Below are 24,705 nucleotides of genomic sequence, written 5' to 3' on the forward strand. Positions count from 1 at the left end.
TCCTGATTGGTAGTGTTAATGGTTCCCACATCCAGAGCCTCATACTGCTTCAGTAGGAGTCTGGTTTCACCCCAGGACCTGGAATTCCAAGTGCATCCAGTCTTATCTTTTATTTGCAGCAGCTCTCATAACAAATGCAGAAAGAGGTGTTTATTCCAGAAGCCAGATGTGACATCTATTGTCTTGAAAGCATTAAAAAGATTGGAAATAAATATTCCTTTTAAAATCTTATCTTGGATCAGGAGCTTAAAGTTAGCTGAATCCTAGAATCAATCACTCTTAAGGAATACAGAGGAATTCTGATTCCATTTTCATTGTCTTTTATTAATCCATGTTTCACCAACAGTCTAACCCTAAATAGTAATCCCAGTGACTTTTAGCTCTAAAAAAGATATTCGTTTGGTAGCTGCTATTTTTGCAGCGTGTGTTTTCTCAGTCTGTACTGTGATTAGCATCCTTTTCAATTTTAGCATTTTATTGGGTCTGAGAGCCTTCAACTATGCGATCTTAAACATTTCACTGATTTTACTTCTCAATTCCCGTTTTCATACAGAGAATTTTCCTTCAAAAGTCCACCAGCACCATCACCAACAAAAATATCTGTTTTAAAGTATGTTGGTGATAATTGTGTTACCCCAAATTTGGCAAAAAAAAATAATAATTCAGAGAATTACTATCTTTTCCCCCAGCAAGGTCAACAATCTTATACAAATCTATGGACACACTGTAGCTTAATTCTAGGCAGACTTCAGTTTGTCTTACTGACAAACTTTTATTAACAAAAAAGAATACCTTTCAAAGATACAGATCTCAAGAGGATCTTATTTAAGACCGACTCAGTTAAGTAAAACAAAAGCGTGGGTGGACAGAAATTGTGTGATTTCAAACCACTGAAGATGAATCAGGGCTGGGCAAGAAAAACGCGGTAGGGGAGGGACAGATAGAGGAATCTTTTAAACGAATACAGACGAAGGAGCACCGGCCTTGCCCCAGTGAAGGCCTGGGGAGGAAGGAGACCTCCGCAGTGTCCGAGTGTGGTCCGGGGTCCATGTGCCCCCGGAGAAGCTCAGGCGGGTCAGCCCGCGGGACGCGCACGCGCGTACGAAGGGCAACCTGCCTAGCTGGCCGGGTGGGCGGGGCCTCGGCCGCGCGCTCGGTTGTGGGGGCGGGGCCTTCCCTATATTTGTGTGCGCCGCGGCGCGGAGAGGTGATTGGTCGCCCTTGAACCGGAAGCAGTCGGCGGCGCACGAGTTCTCGGCGGGACGGGCTTCATCCTGCAGCGGCTACAGGATGGTGGGCGGCGGCGGGAAGCGCAGGCCCGGCGGGGAAGGGCCGCAGGTACAGCGCTGAGGTCCAAGGGCGGCCGCGGGTCCGAGGGCGGCGCGGCGCGTTTGCCCCCAGCCGCAGCGGAGAGCGGCGTCTCGCGTCCCTGCGTCCCCCGGGGGCGGGCCCGGGGCGGGTTACAGCCCGGGGTTCCCCCGGGGCCGGGTTGGCGCAGTCAGGGGCCCTCCCCCGGGGAGCGGGTTGACTCAGACCGGTCCCCCCACAGCACGCTCCCCCAACCCTCTGGTCCGGCCGGCCCCGCCGAGTGTAGAAAGAGCTGCTGACGCCCCGGAAGGGGAGCGTCCCCGAAGGCGGGAGACGCGGCGGAGGGATGGCCGGGCGCAGCGCCGAGCTCGGCCGCGGGGAGGCCGGGGTGGGGACGGAGGGGCGCTGACCACGGAGGGGCGTCGGCTCAGGCTTTCCTGCGGCCTCACACGTTCTGTCACCACTGCAAGCAGGAAAGAAGTAGAGGTTTCCAAAACTCCCTCTGGCTGCGCTGTCAGCTGGATGGGGTGAGACGGTGCAGGAGGGCCGCGTTCTGGGCGTTCTTTACTCCGGTCCCGCTCTCCAGGAACAGAAGGGTAAAGGATAAGGGCAGCCCCTGAAGGGCACAGCCGTCCTAAACTCGAGTTATTAGGGATTTGGGGATGCAGCCAGCGTGTGAGCTGAGGCAGAGCTGAAAACACCCTTTTCTCCCTTTGAAAGGGCAGTGAACTTCTTTGACAGAGTTAGTCTTAGAAATAAAGCATCAAAAATTACGATGCGTCTACAGAGACTATGGCCAACAGCAATAGCCAGCATTTATGTATTCTGTGCTAGCACTGTTTGTGTATTTTTACAAATAATTTATTCCTTGTAACAACCCTGTGATAGAGGTACTACATAGGCCTTTTTTCGTAGATGAGAGAACGGCACAGAGAGGTTAGGTAACTTGCCCAGGGTGACAGAGCTGGAAATGGGAAAAGTCAGGAATGAACCAGGGCAGCCTAACCATTAGGCAACACTGCCTTTCAGCAAGGTAGATTTAAGGCTCTTCTTTCTAACATCTTAAGTTTGAGCCAGTCTTTGGAAGTCTCAGCAAAGGCGGGCATACACACAGAGGGGAGGCTGGGTCAGGACTTGACATGCTTCTGCTGTTGTGTGTTTGCAGTTGAAGAGACGGCATGAAGTGGTTGGATCGGCTGGGGGCCGGCCCACCTGGGGTTAAATGCCTGTTCTCCCACTTTCTAGTTAGGGACCCAGGGGAAGTCACCTAACCTCAGTTTCCTTGTCTGTAGAATGTGGATAACAGAATCTAGCTCATAAGGAATTTCTGAGGACTAAATGAGTTAATCCATAGAAGGAGTTTAGCACAGTGGCTTGGCACCATAGTAAGTGCATAACAAGTAGTTATTACTGACTGTTTTTACTGTTACATTTATTACTGTTTGCTATTATCACCATCAATTTTTGGATCCCTATTTGAACAGCCTTCTTGTTCAGTTTAATTTTTTATGACCTCTTATAGACATGTTGTAATCCTTGGCGTGATACACTGTTATTCTTGGTCATGGTCTTGTTTTACCTTATTCGTTTAATAATACGACAAACACCTGTGAGGCCGTTGCCCAGGCCAAGCACTGAAAGGCTGACCGTGGCCCTCTGTCTTCATGTTGCTCACCTGTCCTGTCTGCCTAACTCCTTCCTGTCGACCCCATTCAGTGTAGCTACGATCCCGAACTGTTTGTTTTCCTCTGTCTTCTTTTTTTTTTTTTTTTTTTTTTTTTTTTTTTTTTTTATGCGTTACGCGGGCCTCTCACCGCTGTGGCCTCTCCCGTTGCGGAGGACAGGCTCCGGACGCGCAGGCCCAGCGGCCATGGCTCACGGGCCCAGCCGCTCTGCGGCATGCGGGATCCTCCCAGACCGGGGCACGAACCCGCGTCCCCCGCATCGGCAGGCGGACTCTCAACCACTGCGCCACCAGGGAAGCCCTCCTCTGTCTTCTTTTTATGGCTTTATCACCCATGAGTTTATGCCTGAACAGTATTTTTTGAACTTCATAAAAAGGCTATCATGCTGCATATAATCTTCAGGGACGTTTTTCTTCATTCAGCATTATATTATTAAGATTGATCCATACTGTGTGTGGCTCTATTTCCTTTTCACTAAGCGTAATATTCCATTGTTTGAAAGTCCTGTAACCATTCTCCTGTCAGTAAGCATTTTCATTTGTCCTGTCTTCCACTCGTAAAACAGTGCCATCAAGAACATTCTTGTATATATCATCTGGTTCATAAATACACTTTGCAGACTCTGAACGATACCCAAAATAACATCAATAAACTTGAGCCTGCTGGAAAAATGTGAATATGAGAAACATGAGGTTAGAATTTCTCAGTCGTGACCCCTGTGGACGTCTGGGCCAGATAGGTGTTTGTTAAGGGGCCTCTCCTGTGCACTGAAGGATGTTTAGCAGCATCCCTGGCCTCTACCCACTGAACGCCAGCAGCACACACACACACCCCCAAGTTGTACAACCGAAAAGGTCTCCAGATACTGCTAAACGTGTCCCCTTGGGGGCAGAATACGTCCGGGTTGGGCAGCACTGATGTACTGATAGCGGAAAAGGAAGGACAGGAAGGAAAGGATCCAGGTTCCCAGAAAGAACACCACGCACGGCCGCTCCCAGGACCGAAGATGCGTACCCTCCAACCAAGCATTTTATTTTTGTGGGAATAGGTCACAGATGGAACAAACATTCTAAAGCCTAGCTTACTTACAGAATGAACCTATACTGCAGAGCCGCTGGAGCTGTTTTATAACCTAGTCTGGCCTTAAACGACCTTTTCTGAGATCATTGTTTTAACTGGTAAATCCAGTTATTTCTGGCAGTTTGCTTCTGGTGTGGTCAGTGAGTCTGTTTAAATGAAAGGCACGATGACACCCTGTTTACCAGAACAGGGCAAAACCTGCCATTTTCTTACTCCTCTTTTTCCTGCTGTTTACCTTTTATACTTTTTGGTTTTTTGTTTTCTGCATTTCCATTATCTTAGGGAAATAGGTTTAAAAAGTTGCTGTGTGTGTCCCTCTTGACACCTATATATTATAAACTGTTCTTTCCTTTTTTTCCTCACCCAAAAGAATCCCCGGATTTTACTCAAATACCATTTATAGAGTTTTAAAGGAAACTCATAGAGTTGGGGTGAACAAAAATGAGCAATATTATTAAGCAGTCCAAGTTGCTGAAATTACTTTGGGAGAAACAAAGTTGTGTGTGCGGATTTTCAGTGTGAAAAAGCAGTCGCCGTGAAGAAGGGTAAATGCTGTGAAGCTGACGTGCCCAGTGACCTTCGAAAAGAAGTAGAAAGTCATTACAGGCTTTCTCTGCCTGAAGATTTCTATCACTTCTGGAGGTTCTGTGAAGGACTTGATCCTGAACAGCCAGCTGGTGAGTTGCTCCAGAATCTTCCTCTGGCTTCTGCCAGTGGAAAAGACAGTAGGAAACTGGACCCAGGATCTAAACAGTTCATGGAAAAGGAACTTTTCCAAAGATGTTTCAAATGAGAGAAATAAAATGTTATACTAGCAAAGGTACATCATTCCACAACATGCTTTGATGAGAGTTTGCAAGAAAACAAGCACATACTTCTGTGTGTTCCAGGACTTTTAGTATGACTTAGCAGTGCTGCTCCTAGGAACTTGTCTTAAGGGTTAGGTGAACCCAAACTATGTTAAATGATACTGAAACAAAAAGCAGAAAATGCCTTAAATGCTCATCACTTACCCATCTTTCAGTGGACATATATAGTTTTAAAAGAATCAGGCAGATTTTTAAGCGATGATAAACTATCGTGCCTGGAATATTTCAAAAGAAAAAGTGTGGAGCATATGCTGCCGTTAGTATTTTTAGGTCAGGAATACACACACACACACACACACACACACACACACACACACACACCCCTACATACTTCCTATGTGCGTATACTATCTCTGAAAAGGTACACTAAAAACTGATAATGTTGTAACAGTTACTTTGCGTTGTTACCCTTTGGTACTGTTTAAATGTCTTCACGTGAGGTGGGGGGAAGCAGTCCCAGAGACTGCTGACGAAAATGTATACTGGGAGATAACTGAATTTTGGCAGTATATCAAAACACTGCAGCCGTGCAGCACCTTCTCAAAAAGTACTCATGGATGTGTACAAACATGTGTTAGCAAAGATATTCACTGAAGCATTGTTTACAATAAAAAAGAAACAGTAAATGCCTAGCAAGGGTAGACATATTAAAGAAACATTTAATAGCATGAGAAACTATTCAGAAGATTTAAGTGAGGACAGGATGAAGAACAAAAAAACACTACAAAACAGCATGATCTCCCTTTAAAACATCTGTATATTTATATCTGTTCATAGAGGGGGGAAATTAAACTGTCCCCATGCTTTTTTTTCACATTGTTACCTCTTCCAAGAATTTTCTTCCTCTCTCCATCCTCACCTCCTTGCGTATCCAGGTCCTGCCTGAAGTGCTTGCCTCGCTCTTAGAGAAGCACGAAGGCCCATCTGGTGCTGTAAACGTGTACATTTGAACAGACTTGATGGCTGATCTGTGGATGGAAAAAGAAGGTGGGCTCTTCCAAGATTAGGGTGAGCCAGATGGATGGTCAAGGAGGCAACGAGTCGAGAGTGATAAATAGCTGAGGTGGAGGGAAGGGGAAGGAAACACTTACATTAAACACATTTTTAGTTAAATTATTCGTCCTCTTGTGCTGTCTGTTGCCTCTCCCTTGGTCTGGATGTGCTACAAATACTTGAGGCCGACAGCAACACAGTAATGAGACAAGGTAAAGGTTTGCAGTGCATAAGAACACAAAGCAGCCTTGCTTTGGCCAAAATAAGAAACAGCAGGAATGTTTGAAATGTCATCAGTGGTAAAGTTAAGAGGAAATCCTGAATGTAAGTGCCACATCTTCATTGCTCTGATTTCTTTTCCACTGAGTATTTACAACTGACATCTTCACATGTAACTAAAGACTTCTTTCTTTTCCTTTAGAAGCTCTTTTTTAAGACAACTGCTTAGAAATATTTTCTGAATGAAAGGCAGTATTTCCTATCTGCCTCCAGAAAGGCACTGTCTAAATAAACATATTTAATTTATAGATTCACTTTCTGCAAGCCTTGGACTTCGATTAGTGGGTCCTTATGATATCCTTGCCGGAAGACATAAAATGAAGAAAAAGTCAGCAAGCCTGAACTTTAACCTTCACTGGAGATTTTACTATGATCCTCCTGAGTTCCAGACCATTATCATTGGAGATTGTAAAACTGAGTTCCACATGGGCTATTTCAGGTAAAGGGTCTTTTCTTCTCCTAAAATACAGCTACTGTCCCTGTAACGAGTGTAAGCAGATGTTCACTGGCCTCACCCAAGGTGAAGGACATGTGCCCTCTCCTGGTGGGTACACAGGCTGTCTGCCGTTCTAACCTACTGACCTACCCTGGGATGGGTGAGCTTATTAGGCTGAACCTCTCCAGCTTTTCCTCTGTAGTTTTAAACTTTTTTTTTCCTTTGGAGTTCAGAAAAGCTCTTTTAGCCTAGGAAAGGTAATTTAGAGCAGCTGCTGTGACTTAAGTTGGCCCTGTGCTTCCAGGGGCCATAGAATTAAGAACGCACTTTGGAGGCAGGCTGGCCCTCCTACGTATTACCTGGCTCACCCTGTGCCAGTGACTTGCTGTGACTCAGTTTCCTGTCCTGTGATCATCAGACACGCCTGACGGGAATGTTCGGAGGGTTAAATGATACGTGCAGGAAGCTTAGACTGTTAGAAGTAGCGCTGTGGGCGGGGGGTGGCTCCTCCACTTGGAGCGGCGCTGGCGCTGAAAGTGAGGCGGGGAGAAGACGTGGAGAAGGTGTGCAGGGGTGCCTGGGAGCTGTGGGCGTGCGGGGCTGGGAGCTGGGGCGCCGGGGTCTGCTGGCTTCCTGCCGCCTCACCAGGACCGCGGCGGAGTCGCTTTGTCTCCATCGGTTCCCTCAGGCGTAGAGTAAAGGGATTTGGTTATAGATGTGAACTGGCTCCTTGTGCTGCCAATGTTTTATGATCCTTTCTGTCCTGTTTCTTTTGGTTTTTCCACCTTGCTTTTTTCCACGGACTGTTAAACTGGGGTAGAGATGATTGTGTATAATTTCACCTCCTTTTAACAAGCTTTATTCTTTCTCTCTTGGTATTCAGGTATAAAAGTAACTAGGTCCTAAGAATGTTAATTTTAGGTTCTGTTACATAAATAAGATTTGTCATAGATATTCGTAAGAAAACTAAAGCTTAAACCTGGCAACTTCATTGGCAATTTTTTTTTTTTTTTTTTTGCGGTACGCGGGCCTCTCACTGTTGTGGCCTCTCCCATTGCGGAGCACAGGCTCCGGACACGCAGGCTCAGCGACCATAGCTCACGGGCCCAGCTGCTCTGCGGCATGTGGGATCTTCCCGGACCAGGGCACGAACCCGCGTCCCCTGCATTGGCAGGCGGACTCTCAACCACTGCGCCACCAGGGAAGCCCATTGGCAATTTTTTGAAACATGCAGATATAATTTGTTGTTTATAGACCTAAAATTCTACTTTGCTGATAATAAAAATTATGGGCAGCTAAATTTTTAATCTTTTGCTTACACAGGGATTCTCCTGACGAACTTCCTGTATTTGTCGCTACAAATGAAGCAAAGAAAAATTGTGTAATTGTTCAAAATGGAGATAATGTGTTTGCTGCAGTCAAGTAAGAAATGTTTTATTTCAGTATGTCTCCTATTTATATGGGTTTACAATTTTTGTACTGTATCAGTCCATCTCTGAGGGGAAATGAGGTAACCCAAAATTTTTAGATACATGGAGATCATTTCCATGACTTTTGCAGGCATCTTATCCACACTTCAGCTTTTCGCCAAACAACAGACCTCTTTTATAACTAATTATTTAATGAAAATATTACTTAATCTTGACCTTGTTTGTCCCGTGGCAAACTCAAAGGATTTTTTAGGCATCTTAGGTCAAACATTCTTGAAGAGTTCGTTCCAAGAACCCGTGGTATGTGGTTGAGATGGAAGGTTGAGTGCGGTGAAGCCACGGTTGGCACATCGCAGGGGGCCGGCCGCCGGGGAGCCGGAGCGCCAGCTGTGGCTGCACGAGTGCTCTGGGACCGCGTGGTCTGGCAGGACCTGCGCCGGTGAGATGGGGCCCCTGCCTGCCTCCCCTCCACCCGGGAAGCTGAGACCTCTGCATGCAGGTGGGGCTGGAGTTGGACCTCCACCCCCCGACGTCAGGACCCCGCATCTGCAGCCGGTTGGGGCATCGGCCCCGTCCGGAACGCGAGCTGAAGCACAGGGCGGGTGGTGCGGCAGCTCCGGGGCGGCTCAGAGCCCAGCCAGGGAGCCGGCCGCGGTGCGCGGACACAGACACCATCCGGAGCTGCCACAGCAGGTGGGCCGTGGACACTCTAATAAAACGAAGAAAGCACCTTCATCACCTTGAGCAGAATAAGTAGACCATGTTTTGTGTGACCTCTTTGCCCTACTTTTTCCTTGTTTTAATTACTTGATTGATTTGTTTTTGGCTGCGATGGGTCTTCTTGCTGCACGCAGGCTTTCTCTAGTTGTGTCAAGTGGGGGCTACTCTTCACTGCGGTGGTTTCTCGTTGCAGAGCACGGGCTCTAGGTGTGCATGCTCAGTAGTTGTGGCACGTGGGCTCAGTAGTTGTGGCTCATGGGCTCTAGAGCGCAGGCTCAGTAGTTGTGGCACGTGGGCTCAGTAGTTGTGGCTCATGGGCTCGAGAGCACAGGCTCAGTAGTTGTGGCACGCGGGCTCTGTAGTTGTGGCTCATGGGCTTTAGAGCGCAGGCTCAGTAGTTGTGGCATGTGGACTTGAGTAGTTGTGGCTCACAGGCTCTAGAGCCCAGGCTCAGTAGTTGTGGCGTGTGGGCTTCAGTAGTTGTGGCTCTCAGGCTCTAGAGCGCAGGCTCAGTAGTTGTGCCATGCGGGCTTCAGTAGTTGTGGCTCACAGACTCTAGAGCACAGGCTCAGTAGTTGTGGTGTGCGGGCTTCAGTAGTTGTGGCTCTCGGGCACTAGAGCGCCAGCTCAGTAGTTTTGGCGTGTGGACTTCAGTAGTTGTGGCATGCGGGCTTCAGTAGTTGTGGCATGCGGACTTCAGTAGTTGTGGCTCTCAGGATCTACAGCGCAGGCCCAGTAGTTGTGGCGCATGGGCTTAGTTGCTCTGCAGCATGTGGGATCTTCCCGGACCAGGGCTCGAACCCGTGACCCCTGTACTGGCAGGTGGATTCTTAACCACTGTGCCACCAGGGAAGTCCCTACCCTACTTCTTAAAAGACTTTCATTCCCTGTGATTTAATAGCACAAATTTGCAGTAAACAGAAAATTAGGTCGATCAGTGCACCTGCTGGGCTGCTGTGTGCATACCGGTGTATCTAAAGGGCATGGGAGATGTCCCAGAAAGGCTCTTTTTTCTCTTCTGATAACTCTGAAATTTATAGAAAACGTTGTTTGCTGTTTATAATTTATAGTTCTCTACACCCTTCAGATTTATTATTGAATTTAAATTGGTGCTGTCTTTATTGGAAACAACTATAGTTATTTCTTTATTGTCTGTCTCTTGCACTAACGTGTAAGTTCATGAGGGCAGAGGCTTTTTCTTGTGCACAGCACCTGCTTTGTAGATGCTCGGTGAATCATTCCACAAACACTCTGACAGCAAAAACAACTAAGTTTTCATTAGTCCTAGTGGTCTTACAAAAAAAAAGAAGAAAGATATAGTTGTTATCAAAAATAATGCAAGATCGTTCTGGTATTTTTTTAGCTTACTGGAGAACACGGAAAAGGAAATAGAAAGCAAAAATACATTGGTGATAGATTTATAACTTAGGCGAAGACCAGCAAGTGAGTATACTGGAGTACCTAATGCTATTTCACACAAAAAATGTTTTGCACCTCCAGTAATTTATCTCAAACATAAAGGTAAAAAGGTTATTATACTTTTTAAGTGTTACAGTATATATAGTATTCTGAGACTTTAAATCAGCTAATCAAAACAATTTCTATATCAGCCTCAGTAGTGTCTTTTAAGGCAGACTGTTTGTTATACACAAAGTATTTTTATGCCCAGGGAAACTGGTTCTCTTTGTGTAATATTTAATAGTAGCCAAAGAAATGCAAATTCAGCTAGCAAAGATGAGTAAAGATTAAAGAATGGTAATACCCAAGGATGGTTAGGGTATAAGAAACCTTTCTGACATGTGTTAATTGGTAAGACGTTTGTGGAAAGCAGTTGGAATAAGGTTGTTTAAATGTTTTTTCAACGATTTCTTAACAGATAATGAACATTGCCAGCTAATATGCTATACCTTAAATCGGCGATTCCATTTTTAGCTATTTATCTGAAGAAATTTTGGATGGGTGCACATAAATATCTGTGTATGTTTCAGATTATTTATAAAAAGGAAAAATTAGAAAAACATACATATCCAGCAGTTAGAGAAAATTAGGTAGCTAAATAGAAAATGTCCATAAAGTGTAACACCAGGATATTGATCTGTTGTTTTGGGAAGGAGTTGATACATTATGTGAAGAGGTCAAATAACAGAACAGTGTGGAAGGTTCCCTTTTCACAGCTCTCATGCACACGGAGAGAAATCTAGATAGATTGAAAGTTTTAAAATACTTACCTTTGGACAACAAAATTAGGAATGATTTTCTTTTTATTCTGTTCTTTTCCCTAAAATAATTGTGGCAATAGTTTGGACCTCACATACTCCTAAAAGGTCTCAGGAGTCCCTGGGGTCCACAGACCACTATTTGACCACTGCTGTTTAGTTAATGGTTTCAAACCTGACTACACACGGAAGCCTCCCGGGCTCGTGGTTAAGAGCTTCGCCTCAGCTTCATTCACTTCAGCATGTCTAGAGCAGGACTCGGGAACGTTCTTTAAAAATACACGTTCCAGGTGTATCTAAGTGTAGATATACTTAGAGATCTCAAACCTGTGTGTCTATAATTTTAATTCTTAAGTTTAAAAAATTCATTTCAAGAGAATGTTTTTAAGTCAATGAACATTCATTTTAACGAACATTTAATGAACGCTTCCTTTGTATGGGCCTAAAGACCATTGAAAACACTTGGTGCGTAGTACAAGAGTACGTGTAGGCAGGGCATCAGCTCTTGGGTCGAGACACGCTGCTAAACAGGCTCTTTTCCTCTTGTCTGCACCCCCAGTATTGTCTGCCACCCTACGTTGCTGTACTGGGTACTTTCAACCAGGAACCCAGGAGGTTCTGACGTGTAGTCACGTTTAAAACCATTAACTAAACAGCAGCTATCAAACAGTAGGGTGTGGCCCCCCAGGGGTGCCTGCCCACTTCCCAGGAGGCCTGTGAGCTGCAAACTCTGGGTGATGACAGGGTGTCGTTCTCACACCAACAGCACAAAGGTGGAGGCGGGTAAGCCCTGCTGGAGCCTCGACAGGGTCGGGGCAGTGGACCTGGTGGGCAGCGGACCGTGGGTTATCACAGCTGGGACGTGACGCGGGTGTCCCTACAGAGGTCCGTGATGACACAGTAAAGGCGGATCAGATCCCTGCCGCTGGGCACGTGTCTTCTTAACGTCCTGCGTGAAGGGAGGCACTTCGGCCCACTTAGGTGTTAGGGTTTGTCTCGAGGAAAAAGGTCTTGTGAGGCCGAGTTGTGAGTTCAGCTTTTTTCCACTTTGCTGAAGAGAGGAACTGGCAGACACTGGTTACCCTGACATGAGTGTTTGGCCGGTGTTGCCTCAAACAAACCGATGAAAACAACTGACTGTGTTTGTTGCCAGTGTTAAAACTTAAGATTTCAAAAGCAAACATTAGAATTGGGGAGAGTTGTAACCACCCTTGTGAGCTTGACAGCTTCTCACTTCCTGAAGACTTCGCTAACGAGGTTGGTGGTACTGTTAATGAATGTGGTTTTTTCATATTGTGATAGAATGGAGTAAATCAAATACAGTGAAAAGGGTCACTCTTTGGGAGATCTGCATAACTTAGTGAACCAGTGTTTTCTGCATGACCACCGCAGGACTCACTCAAAGTTCACAGTCTCCCATTAGGTTTAATGGGACAGCACAGAACTTTCTGGCTGTTTCCGTGTGCACATTGCAGCAGAGTATTGGATTGTAGCTTTGAAGCTGAGAGACAAAAGCTTAATAAACTGGAATGGTAAGGATGAGAAGACCAGTACCGAGGGCCGTCAGGAGAGGTGGATGTCTTCTGAGAGGGTGTTTCCCATGGGCCTGATGACGGCGAGAGGCTCCCGGGAGGAAGGGTGCTGTGGACAGAGGACAGCAGCCCCGGGGCCCTGGCGTCGCCGGTGTGCTTTGTGTGGTTGTTGCAGATAGAGCCTCTTGATACGCGGCTGGTGAGGTTGAAGGTGAGGGACTGTGATGCCGTGCTGCAACCATGAGACCGTGATTTTGGTGGTCTTGGCTTCTGTGGCACTTTAATCCACGCACACTAATTCTGTCGGCTTGGGTAAGTTGATTATCCTCTGTGCCTCAGTTTCCTGATCTGTAAAATGGGGATCAGAATAGCACCCGCAGCGCCCAGCCCATAGCAAACTGCTGAATGTTAGTGGTGGGCAGGAGCGGGTTTCCTCCTGGCAGCCTGGTAGTGGCTGCAGGAAGGGGACCGACTGTGTCCAGCTGGGCACTGTTGCCAGCTCTTCCTTTCACTCTTGCTCTGATGGCAAAAGTCTTTTTTTTTTTTTTAATTTTTATTGGAGTCTAGTTGATTTACAATGTTGTGTTAGTTTCAGGTGTACAGCAAAGCGAATCAGTTCTACATATATCCGCTCCTTTTCAGATTCTTTTCCCATATAGGCCATTACAGAGTACTGAGTAGAGCTCCCTGTGCTGTACAGTAGGGCCTATTAGTTAATCTATTTTGTATATGGTAGTGTGTATATATGCCAGTCCAAATTTCCCAATTTATCCCTCCCCTTTACCCCCTGGTAACCATAAGTTTGTTTTCTACATCTGTAACTATTTCTGTTTTGTAGATAGGTTCATTTGTACCCCTTTTTGTAGATTCCACATATAAGTGATATATGGTATTTGTCTTTCTCTGACTTAGTTCACTCAGTATGACAATCTCTAAGTCCATCCATGTGCTGCAAATGGCATTATTTTGTTCTTTTATAGCTGAGTAATATTCTTTATCCATTCCTGTGTCAATGGACTTCTAGGTTGCTTCCATGTCCTGGCTATTGTAAATAGTGCTGCAGTGAACATAAGGGTGCATGTATCTTTTCGAATTAGGGTTTTCTCCAGACATATGCCCAGGAGTGGGATTGCCGGATCATCTGGTAACCCTAATTTTAGTTTTTAAAGGAACCTCCATGCTGTTTAACATAGTGGCTGTACCAGTTTGCATTCCCACCGGCAGTGTAAGAGGGTTCCCTTTTCTCCACACCCTCTGCAGCATTCTTAAAACAAAATTATTTCCGTAACTGGCAATAATATATTGTACTATCCACATACCTTTAAAAAATATTTTGAATTGTGCTTTCGTATCAGCTTATAGAATAGTTTTGCTTTCCTTTTATATTTTTTAAATTCATCTTAATGCAGATTTGAAGGTAACATTGAAAAGAATCTGCTGATGCTTAAGTATTCTAAACGTCCTCTGGCTCTTTAAAAGTACAAAATCCTTGGGGCTTCCCTGGTGGCGCAGTGGTTGAGAGTCAGCCTGCCGATGCAGGGAACGTGGGTTCGTGCCCCAGTCCTGGAGGATCCCACGTGCCGCGGAGCGGCTGGGCCCGTGAGTCATGGCCGCTGAGCCTGCGCATCCGGAGGCTGTGCTCCGCAACTGGAGAGGCCACAACAGTGAGAGTCCTGCTTACTGAAGAAAAACAAACAAACAAACAAAAAAAAGGAGAAAATCCTTTTTGGTGTCTCCACACTCTTTTCTTCTGTTACATCAGACTTCTCCAAGGGGGTACGCCGATCTTAGCATCAAGCAGTGCGACAGGAAGTTGGCTTAACCTCATTCTGTTAATACCCTATGTCTTTGTTGTAGACAATACAGAGATGATACAGACAAATCTTGTTTGCTGTTTCTGTGACTGGCAGTTGTTTATTCATAGTGCTTTTCTCTTGCTTGGAGAACCTGTTCGGGATTCTGGGGGGCTCTGGTGGTGGTTCTGCACTCTTTCCCTTGCATGGAGTTTGATGTCTGTAACTCGGCTCCCCGTAACTTCCCAAGGTCTATGTGCTTAGCACAGTGGCCTGCATACTAATGAGGGCTTTTACTTCTTTTTCAGATTATTTTTGATGAAAAAACTTAAAGAAGTGACAGATAAAAAGAAAACTAGTCTCTTGAAAACCATAGATGAGAAACTCACAGAAGCAGCCAGAGAACTGGGGTTCTCACTGGAGCAGAGAACCGTGAAGATGAAACAGAGAGATAAGAAAGTATGATTTACGCCTGTTAGTCTCTGACTCTTTTGCTGTTTTAATAGGGGGTTTTCCTCTCTTGATTGCCACCTGCACCTTCTCTCCATCCCTCGCTGCCCTGTCCTGGGGAGAGCTGGACGCTGCCTTCGCGGGGCTCCCTCGGAGGCTGTCCAGGGTCTGGCCTGGGAGGTCCTGCAGGTTGTCGGCCAGGCTGGGTCACGTGACGCAGTGCCCTTGCGGCGGGTGCAGAACTCAGCCAGGCCTTCTCACTTGTTAATCTTGATTTACCAGTTTCTCCTGTAGAAGAGTGAAAGCAGCTTTGTACATAATAATTGCTTAAATTTCTTTCTTTAATGGCTAAGGTCTGTTGATTTCGTGCCAAGAGTTTTGGGGGTAGACGTGTAAAGGTCTGCCTTACAGTGCCTTATAGCTATAGCCCCTCAGGCAGTTGGCGTTTGAGAGCGGTGTGTACTGAGGTGTGTAAACTTCTCTAGGAAATGGTGCGTGAGGAGGCCCCTCTCCTTTGCCTTATGGAGCCCACCAACCAACGCTTCCCTTGGCGCCTGCAGTGTGAGTGGTTTTGTAAACAGCAAATACTTCTTGGGTTTTGGATCCTTTGGGTTTTTCACTTACAGTTGTCAGAGTGAGTTAACAGAGAAGCTAGAAGAATTCTTGCCTGCGGTAAATGAGAGTTGTGTAGGAGTCTGTCCTCATCACCCTGGGGAAGGAGGGCGTTCGTCACCGGAGTCAGGGCAGCCACCCTCTCAGCAGTGTGTCCTGTGTGTGGCTGCTTCATCTGCGTGTTCTAGGCCAAATAAAGGAGTCGTTAACCCAGAATAAACTAGTGCTGGCAACCAAGTACGTCAGCTTACTTAGTTATTGAAAATCCTACTTCAGTGCTTTTTCTGATCTTGACTCGGCTGCAGGGGTGATGTTCTGATAAGTTATAGTCACTGAATCGCAGTCTTATCAACTCTTTCTTTAGTCCTTGAGGTCGGAAGCAGTTTCTAAAAATGTTCATTTGAATGAAACTCCTTGCAATGGGGCATTTTTCAGTTGCTCTAAGATTTCATATTGCCATTTCACCTTTCTAGTTTTCATAGGGAGCCTCTCCCGCCTTATAGGGTAGGAAGGGGAGCATTTCTCACCCCGTTGTGACATATCCTAATTTGTCTTGACTAAAGACTAAGCTGCTCCGAGCAGACAGCTGCCAGCAGCACATTCTGTCATCAACAGTAATTTCAGATGAGATTTCATTCATTCTTCCCCATAACTATAAATTAGGTAGGAGTCTAATGTAATGTGAGTCTTAATCTAAATGTATTAGATTAAGTTTCATAGGAATGTTTGTCCTGGCCCCCTTCCCCCATGAGGTTTCTTTTTAGTATTTGTTCTTACAAAAATAGCTGGTAAACACAAATTCAAAGAAAAAAAGAACTAAGACAACCATGATTTTATCTTCCCAAAGACAACACGTGGTGATAATGCTTCCGGATCCTTTTCTATTAGAAGTTTATTGTTTTATTGTTATTGTGAGATCTTAATGGAATAAATACTTTTCTAGTCCTGAAAAAAGCTCAGCTCCACTAGCATGTGAGTTAGTGACTTGGTCCTTCTGTGTGGAAGCAGCTCGTGCGTCCTGGGATAACGGAGCACTCCATGGCACACTAGCAGTCTGTGTTTATACCGGCCGTGCTTGTAGTGCTTTGGCGGGAGGTCCTTGTGAGCTGCTCACTCCACCCCTACGACCGACAGGCAAGCACAGTAGGTTTGCAGAGGCCTTGCTCCTTGTGCAGAATTTTACATGACAGATCTGAGACCTCAACTCACATCTTTCATAGCTAGCATTCCTTTCACCCTATCTGACTAACTGGCTATGTGCCACTTTACCTCTTCCAATACCTAGATGTCACTTTTTAAATCGACATTGAGTTAATGTCGCTGTAAAATGAGGGTCCGTCATTCTGTCCACCTCTAGTTCTGATGCCTCACAACATCACCCACCCTTGTGCAGGGTTTTCCTAAACTGGTAATCTGATTCTTCGTGATAAAGTTAGGACTTTGATGCTTTACTAATAACTGATACCTCTTTATGGACAATTAGTAGTTTCTCATCAGTGAAAATACGTACATAGCATGGTTTTTTGTTGGGTGTCAGCCTGAGTCGGGCAGAAGACAGTCGTGCCATCACTGTTGCCTTTTGCGTTCAGCGTCAGCACTGCTTTGTGAACACACTGTGGTCGTCACTCCACGTGCTGCATGGCAGGTCTGCCTCACAAGGGCGCTGCGCTTATGTTCAGAGTTTAGGGTGCTGAAAACTCCACACATGCAGACAGCCTGCCATAAATAACGGTTCACACCTTTACTTGCACACTTACCTGATTATTTCCTTAGAAGACAATGCCTAGATGTAGTATTGCCAGGTCCAAAGTGGTTTTTAAAAAAAATTTATACACGTATAAAAAAAATTTAAGTGTGTGTGTGTTTTCTGTTTGCAGAACTCCCCCCCCACCCAGTGAGTTGGACTCCTTTTGCACCCCACCTGCAGGGGCTGTGCGCCCCTTTCCCTGGGTCCTCGCCGGTGCTGGTCTTACCAATCCCTTTGGTCTTTCCATCCTGAAAAGTATAAAATGATCTACCATTGTTTTCATCAGCATTTCTTTGATTGTAAAGGACATTAAATCGTTTTCATTTCTCCACTGGCCATTTATATTTCTTCTGTGAACTGCTTGAACTTTGCCCGTTTTTCCATCAGGTTAGAATACTTGTGTTTTCATTTGGTGTTTAAGTCTTTTCCATTATTTGTAAGACTTTCTTATAGTTTAAAGACATTCATCTTTATTAACTTTATTGTTATATGTATATATTGCAAGATGTTTTTCATCATTTGCGTTAATTTTGTTCTTGGTTTTTACTTGATTTGTTAATTTTTTTTATCTTTGGCTGCATTGGGTCTTTGTTGCTGTGCACGGGCTTTCTCTAGTTGCGGCGAACGGGGGCTACTCTTCGTTGTGGTGTGCAGGCTTCTCGTTGTGGTGGCTCCTCTTGTTGCGGAACACAGTCTCTAGGCACGCGGGCTTCAGTAATTGCAGCACGTGAGCTCAGGAGTTGTGGCTCACGGGCTCTAAAGCGCAGGCTCAGTAGTTGTGTCACACAGGCTTAGTTGCTCTGCGGCATGTGGGATCTTCCCAGACCAGGGCTCGAACCCGTGTCCCCTGCATTGGGAGGTGGATTCTTAACCACTGCACCACCAGGGAAGTCTAATTTTTTTTTTTTTATGTAGTCAAGTCTATAAGTCTTTTCCTTCTCCAACCCAAAATCATATAAAATATTTGCCTTTTCTTCTAGTAGTTTTATGGGTTTATTTTTACATTTAATCCTAAAATCCAACTGCAAGTATTTTGGTATCAGGAGTAAGATACACTCGTAACTGTGACTTCATTTGTTTTTTCCCAGGGGGTGAGCAGTTGTCTTGGGACTTGTTTGGAATAACCTGTCCCCTGTGTTGCTTAATGAAAGACAGTGAAAGCAGCGAGAGGGTGGAGAGCTGGTACAGAGACTTGGGGGCGAGGACCTTAAAACTGAGAGCGTCCTTCCCTCAGGAATGTCACTGGACTGCACAGAGATACTGGAAGCAGATGTTTGTTCAGCAGAGACCTAAGAATGCCACTACTGTAAGAGAAAGATGCAGACTGGAAGGGTTATGATGGGGGTTGTGTTTGGACCTCTGTTTGTCTTTGAAAATTAACACTTAGAAAAGCTCACCGGTTTATGTCATTTGCCTCCACGAAGGTGCACCACCACACTAGAAACTGCCCTACTTTGGGGAAGTTTGCTGACGGGCCTGAATTTTCCCAGTAGAAATGGGGGACCTGGATTTCACAAGATGGAGAGGAGTTCTGCCTTCCACGTCTTCCTGCTGACAGATACCATTCCTTCTCCTTCGGGCCCAGTCCCTCAGGCTCTCTGCCTAGAGGATCCCACGGCCGTGGATGGAACTGACACCGCGCCCTGCTTCCTGTAGTGGGACGCACGGCGCAGACTTCAGACGGCTGACACAGTTAATAAAAGCCGGCTGCTTCACTGCCGTACTTACTTCAAGTGCTTGACTTCTAGCTAATTTTAAAGGAAAGAAATATTAAACTTGTGCCTGCGGTCCAAATTTACTGAAATAAAAGGGCATGGAATGTTGCGTTTTGGCAGAAGTCTTGAGGGTTTGTGGGTGTGCTTTGTTTGGGTTTTCTTTCCCCCTGTTGTTTTCGTCTATTTACAGTGACTAAATTTTGTTTTGTTTTTTCCTTTTATTTAGGTCGTGACAAAGACCTTTCATGGGGCAGGCTTGGTTGTCCCAGTAGATAAAAATGATGTGGGATACAGAGAGCTCCCTGAAACGGATGGTAACGTATTTCTCACATGAACATGTGCATGTGCGTTAATGTATACGGAGAAAGGTTTCCTTATGTTGAGAAGTAGGTGAGGACATGTGCCATTTGGGGGACAGTCACCTCCCCTTAGGAAGGGCTCAGGCTCTGCGGTCAGTGAAGCCTGAACTGAAGCTGGGTTTGCCGCCGTGTAGCCTTAGCAAGTTATTGAACTACCCTGAACCGTGGTCGTCTTCCTCCGCCGTACGGGTAGTAGTGGTGAATACCATCCTAGGGGTGTCTGGGGTGTAACCGAGCACGTAAGTGCTCAGCACACTGCTTGCCTGATAGCGCTCACAACAGAGTATTTTTACAAGTTTAAAGAGTGTGAACCTCTGGTCTAGGTGACTTTTTCTGAACTATTTCAGAGCCTTTGACATTGTAGCCAACAACATACAATATAGTAATTAGTGAGACAGCACGCGTTTGTTTAGTGCTTTGTGACCAGTCTTTCATCTGTATGTAAGTCTGATTAGCTTTTAGAAGCCAGTGCTGAGTTACTTCATCTGTAAGTATAAAAACGACACAAAATCTAATTATTGCCACGTTGAAAAAAGTGGATGAAAATCGCTTCTCAGCTCCCCCTGCCCGACCTCCTTTACTTGAGCACCCCCGAGGGCACCACCTTCCCGTCACCCTGCTCCCTTGGGGGCACTCAGCGAGAGGGAATTAGAGGCGCCCCTGCGCAGCACGTAAAATGCAGGCCCCCCCTTGTTCAGAACAGAGCTGTGGCCTCAGCTGCCCTCCGCCTGGAGGACTCCCAGGGAAAAGCACTGCGTGTGGGCCCCGCGGTGGAGGGGCTGAACTTGTGGTCTGGCTTGGCGTTAACTCACTTCCATGTAAAAACTGCAGCAGCGTAAGTTTTCCTACGTTGACCATGTGTAGATGATACTGTTTCGGATATGTTGGGCTAAATTAGACAGCTGAAAATTACTTCACATTTCTGTTTTGGTACGATGCCAAGGTGGGCTACGCACACGCGCTGCACATGCTGGACCTTCCTGGACCTCCTCCCTGAGGCCGGAGGGGAGAGGGGCTGTGTCCCGGGGGCGGGGGCAAACCCTGGTCTTCGCCGCCTCCCTGTGAACCAGTCCACCCCAAGCTTTAGCAGCAGCTTTACTGTCCTGTTGGGGAGACTGAGGGCATTTGTTACAGCGATCACGGTGGGTGTTAAATTGCGGTGCCCTGGAGTAAACCGTTACCTCCCCTGGTTGGGGTTCTGGGTTTTATGTCCAGGGTCACTTTTATCTACTTGTACTTTTTTCTAACATTCTAGCATTAGATCCTTCCGTGGTTTATTTATTTTTGAATGAGAAGTGATAGCAGACATAGTTTAGGATCTAGTGTCTCACTGTTCTGTTTGCCAGGAGGTGTAAGTGGCTGGCGGTCTGTGGACGGGTGACAGCGCTCAGCGGGTCACAGTGCAGTCTGCTCCTGACCAGTTTCCCCCGAGGCTCTCGACACATAACACTGTAACGTGGCCCGGGGGATACCATTTATTGAGCACTGGATCGTGTCGTGGTTGACGCTGTCGGGGGATGTGTACACAGTGTTAACTCAGTCCTCACCCGGGCCTTTACGCGGCTCTTATTCTCACGTCCGGGAGGTGGGGACCTGAGACGTGGCTCTGAGTGTCGCGTGATCGCCGAGCTGGCGGCCTGACTTCCCTGGGCTGCAGCCTGTGGCTCCGCGCCGTGAGCGGGGGGCGGGGGCAGCGGGGAGCAGGGCAGCAGCAGGCACCGGAGCGTGGTGACGGTGGAGGCTGCTCGCACGGTCTCGCGGTTTGGGTTCCATGAGGCGACGCATCACTGCGGTCTGTCCAGTGCAGTACTGCCTGCCACGGGGCGGGGGCAGAGCGCAGCCCGTGACCGCACGCGCGCAGGGTGTGTGCCGGGGGCGCGTGTTCCGAGGTCAAGCCCTGGCAGACACCGCTGTCGTCAGCCTGGGTTTGTGGTTAGTGTCAGTAAAGTGTGTAAGTAACATCAGTCCCTCATGCGTGAAACTCGGCACCGCGAGTTCCAGGCGTGACCGTTCATGTCGTGACCGAACCTCGTCCCTGCCAGCACGGCAGCCCCGTGTCCAGGAACGTGTCTGTTCCTCCGAGTGAGTGGCAGCTCGTCCACATTATCGGATTTTCCCAGTTTGTCAGAAAGGAAGTCTAATTAGGCATCCTCCGGTGCCTTTCTCCTCACGTGCCTCGTGGGAGCTGACGCACCCTGGCATCCGAAAGCAGGGAGAAAAACGTGGAAAGTCCAGATAGAAATGTTAAACCACTCGTTTTTATTTAGATAAATGTTAGTTTTCTCTGTTCTTACCTCAGATTACACTTTGGCCGTAGCTGCACTTCCCCCACTTTGGTAAAAAGTACTGGTAAAGGTTTAATTCTACAATGATTTCTTGTCTCTTGTATGTCTTTTTCTGGGTTTTGTTTTGTTTTAAGTAAGGTAGGAGGGGGCAAAAAGAGTAGACTTTACTGTCTGTCTGGATTTTTTTAATCCCTCCGTCTCCATATAGTTTTTGGTTTTTCCAACCATTTAAAAATGGAAAAACACTCTTAGCTTGAGGGCAGTTAAAAACAGGTGGGTCAGGTTTGGCCATAGTCTGTGGAACCTGGACTAGCCCAGGGAAAATCTCTGGAAGCTGGTGTGATTCCTGATTGCAGCTAGGTCCCACTGTGCTAATACAAGAAGTCTTTTTCGTTAAGTAAGCCATGTTTATGCTTGAATCTTAAGTAGAAAAACCATAAAATGGCCGTTGTAAAATACAGTGCCAACCAAAGAGGCATCCATTGCACTAGGACAGAGTCATGAGGAAACATCCAGGTTACCGTCTGCGCCATGGTGGTTACAGGTAACCTTGTGTCCTTGATCTTTCAGCCAGTCTCAGGAGAATCTGCAAGACGATTGTGGAGGCCCCCAGTGATGCTGAGAGACTCAAAGCTTTTGCTCCTGTTCAGGAAATGATGACTTACGTGCAGTTTGCTAATGACGAGTGCGATTATGGGATGGGGCTGGAGCTGGGGATGGACCTCTTCTGCCACGGTTCCCACGTGAGTGAGCACACCCTGCCCCCCCCCCGCCCCCCGCCCCCAGCCCTGCATCCCCTCCGCCGCCCCCCCCCCACCTACACACCCCGGCTCATTGCTGTCCGCAAGTCCAGCGCGCGGCGTATGGATTCAGCTTGAATTTCAAAATGAACATTTTAAAATGATTTTTAAGCAGATGTTGTGAGCATGTTTTTTATTTGAAGTTCATCTTGTACTCTGGCCAAGGTGAATGACCCGGATGTTGTGCCCAGGTGACTTACTAGCTACTTACGTGTACGGCTGTGCCCTTCGCTAGGGTGTGGACACACCTTCCTGGCTCCGCCTCACTTTCCGTGGGGGGTTTGTTCTTGTGCTTGAATTCCGGGATGAAGAGTAAATACTGTCTGTAAATATGCTGGAAATTCTTTAACATAGAGGAGGTGCTGTTTTACCATGAACTCCCTGCTCATCACGTAGGAGAAACGTACGAGGCAGCTGCAGGAGGCCGCTGAGCCGCGGCTGGGGGTCGGGCAGGCGGAAGGAGTGGTGGCCCCGGCCTGAGTCCCATCTCCCTGGGAGTAGCCGTGTGAGCGTGGGCTGTACTCCCCGCACCTCCGCGCCACCTGGGGCCCTCCCAGGCGGTCTGCCTAATTCTCCCTTCACCTACCATGTCACCTGCGGCACAGAAAGAGCCCCAGGTGCTCAGGGCCACACAGGCAGGCGGCTCCCGCGTCAGCCTCTACCCCAGAAGCTGACTGTGCAGGCTGTGAAGTGCAGGGTCACCTGGGGACGCTGCGGGGGCTGGAGCGGCGCCCCGCCAGCGTCAGGGTGCCCTGGGGGCTTGTTCCGCACAGGCTGGCGCGCCCCCGACCCCCCAGTCCCCCTGGGCCTCACCGAGTTCCCTTCCCGCTGGGGGCTGAGCATTTGCGTTTCTGATCGACAGTTACTGGGTTAGGCTGACGCCACTGTCGGGGAGTCTGTTGTGGGGACTCTGTCTTTCTCGTGTAGGGCTGTTTGTTAGCAGTAAAAATGATCAGAGTGGTTAACAGCCAGAGAGGGTCAGTGACCGATCAGAATAGTGCTTGACCAGCTTCACAGAAACTCGGTTGTCTTGAGAATCCAGCAGCATCGGAGAAGAGAAGGGACGGCGGAGCAGGCAGCAGGCGCCAGCGGCGCTGCCCTCCCTTGTCCTCCGAGCGCGTCTGGGCCCGACAGAAGCAGCGACTTCAGGGGTGGAGGCTGACATGGGGTGAGAAGGAACTGAAGATGCGGGGGAGCCTTCAGTGCGATGTGAAAACTCACGTTCAGCTCCTTGTTCCGACGGTGCCAGCTAACGGAAATGATGATTGAAGTCTTATGGGGTGGGGACATGCCGACGAGAAGGAAAAGGCATTTGAGCGTATGGGGGGCAAAAGGGGGTGAATAAACCGTATCTGAGGGAATAAGGACGCTTACAGTTTTTACTTGGTTTTCTTCTGAGTGTCCTTCAAGAAGCGCGCTTCGTCCTGAAGAGCTGCACGACTGCCCCAGGGACGGTGCCAGGCGCTGTCTCAGGACTCACTGTTGTCATGCAGAGGCTGGCTGAAACCCAGCGTGGGGGGAGTGGGCTTCGTTAACAACTGCTTTTTCCAGTATATTACCTGCTGCGTCCTCTGGCTAATGTCATCTTCTTTTGTTTTTCAGTATTTTCATAAAGTTGCTGGCCAGCTTTTACCTCTTGCATATAATCTGTTGAAGAGGCATCTCTTTGCAGAAATTATTGAAGCTCACCTGGCGGACAGAAGCAGAGAGGACGTGGACCAGCTTGCAGCATGAGTGGGAGGTGCCTCTCTTGGGCCTACAGTATTTCAGAGCTTCAGTATGAAACATGATGTTTTGTTTTTAAGGAGTACAGAAAATAAATGGACGGAAACATTTGCTAAAAACTTTTCTGAAGCTCCCGTGGCTGGTTTTCTTCCTTTCACGTGCAGTCAGATCATCTGCATGGTGATGCCCTGATCACGTGTGAAGAGGGGATGCACCTGCCGTGGTCCTCTCCGATGTCGTCATAGGATGTCCCGCCTGACACCTGTGGACGAGCACGCGGTCCTCCCCTCCCAGGAGTGAGTCCTGCTTCAGCGCTTAACACGTAGGCAGTGAGGAATGTGTTTCTGGGACTTGAGTTGACGAGAGCTGCAGCTGTGAGCACTGGGCTTCTGGGCAGCAGGGAGGGCACAGGGGAGCAGACTCAGGACCCACCCCGGATCCTCCACAGCTGCATCTGAACAGCAGCTGCAGGACGCACGAGCGTCCACTCGCTCCGTTAGGTCCATTCCTTGCAGCAGCGCTCCTCGGGCTCTGTCTGCACCTGCCAATCGACACAGCGTTAGGGTGTCGACACAGCATGCAGTCAGCGTACCATTCAAGTTTTCCACTGGGTTTCCAGTACAGTCTGGGTAGCTGGGTTTGACCAGCTTCAGATCCTTCTTTCTTCAACC

At 47.5% G+C, this 24,705-nt stretch overlaps 2 protein-coding genes across 2 annotated transcripts in view; one reads left to right on the forward strand and one right to left on the reverse strand.

The window, feature by feature from the left end:
• Positions 1–1,223: 1,223 nt before the first annotated feature.
• LOC116755166 (histone PARylation factor 1) lies at positions 1,224–24,158 on the forward strand. The gene is made up of 8 exons (XM_032634140.1): positions 1,224–1,338; positions 4,591–4,750; positions 6,464–6,653; positions 7,974–8,072; positions 14,650–14,800; positions 19,092–19,179; positions 22,080–22,252; positions 23,912–24,158. Exons 1-8 carry the CDS (start codon positions 1,291–1,293, stop codon positions 24,041–24,043), a joined length of 1,041 nt encoding a protein of 346 aa, XP_032490031.1. The 5' UTR covers positions 1,224–1,290; the 3' UTR covers positions 24,044–24,158.
• The window catches only part of CLCN3 (chloride voltage-gated channel 3), a 97,655-nt gene continuing 95,377 nt past the window's right edge, over positions 22,428–24,705 (reverse strand). The window contains exon 16 of the transcript XR_004350248.1: positions 22,428–24,575. The gene's annotated coding sequence lies outside the window, so the exon portion shown is untranslated. The remainder of the gene's footprint in view (positions 24,576–24,705) is intronic.

This window comes from Phocoena sinus, chromosome 6, assembly GCF_008692025.1.
Source record: "Phocoena sinus isolate mPhoSin1 chromosome 6, mPhoSin1.pri, whole genome shotgun sequence".
Lineage (NCBI taxonomy): Eukaryota > Metazoa > Chordata > Mammalia > Artiodactyla > Phocoenidae > Phocoena > Phocoena sinus.

Coding starts and splice junctions, on each gene's coding strand:
- LOC116755166 (XM_032634140.1), top strand. CDS start 1,291: ATGGTGGGCGGCGGCGGGAAGCGCAGGCCCGGCGGGGAAGGGCCGCAG. Junction 1,339..4,590: donor CCGGCGGGGAAGGGCCGCAG/GTACAGCGCTGA, acceptor GCGGATTTTCAG/TGTGAAAAAGCAGTCGCCGT. Junction 6,654..7,973: donor TTCCACATGGGCTATTTCAG/GTAAAGGGTCTT, acceptor TTGCTTACACAG/GGATTCTCCTGACGAACTTC.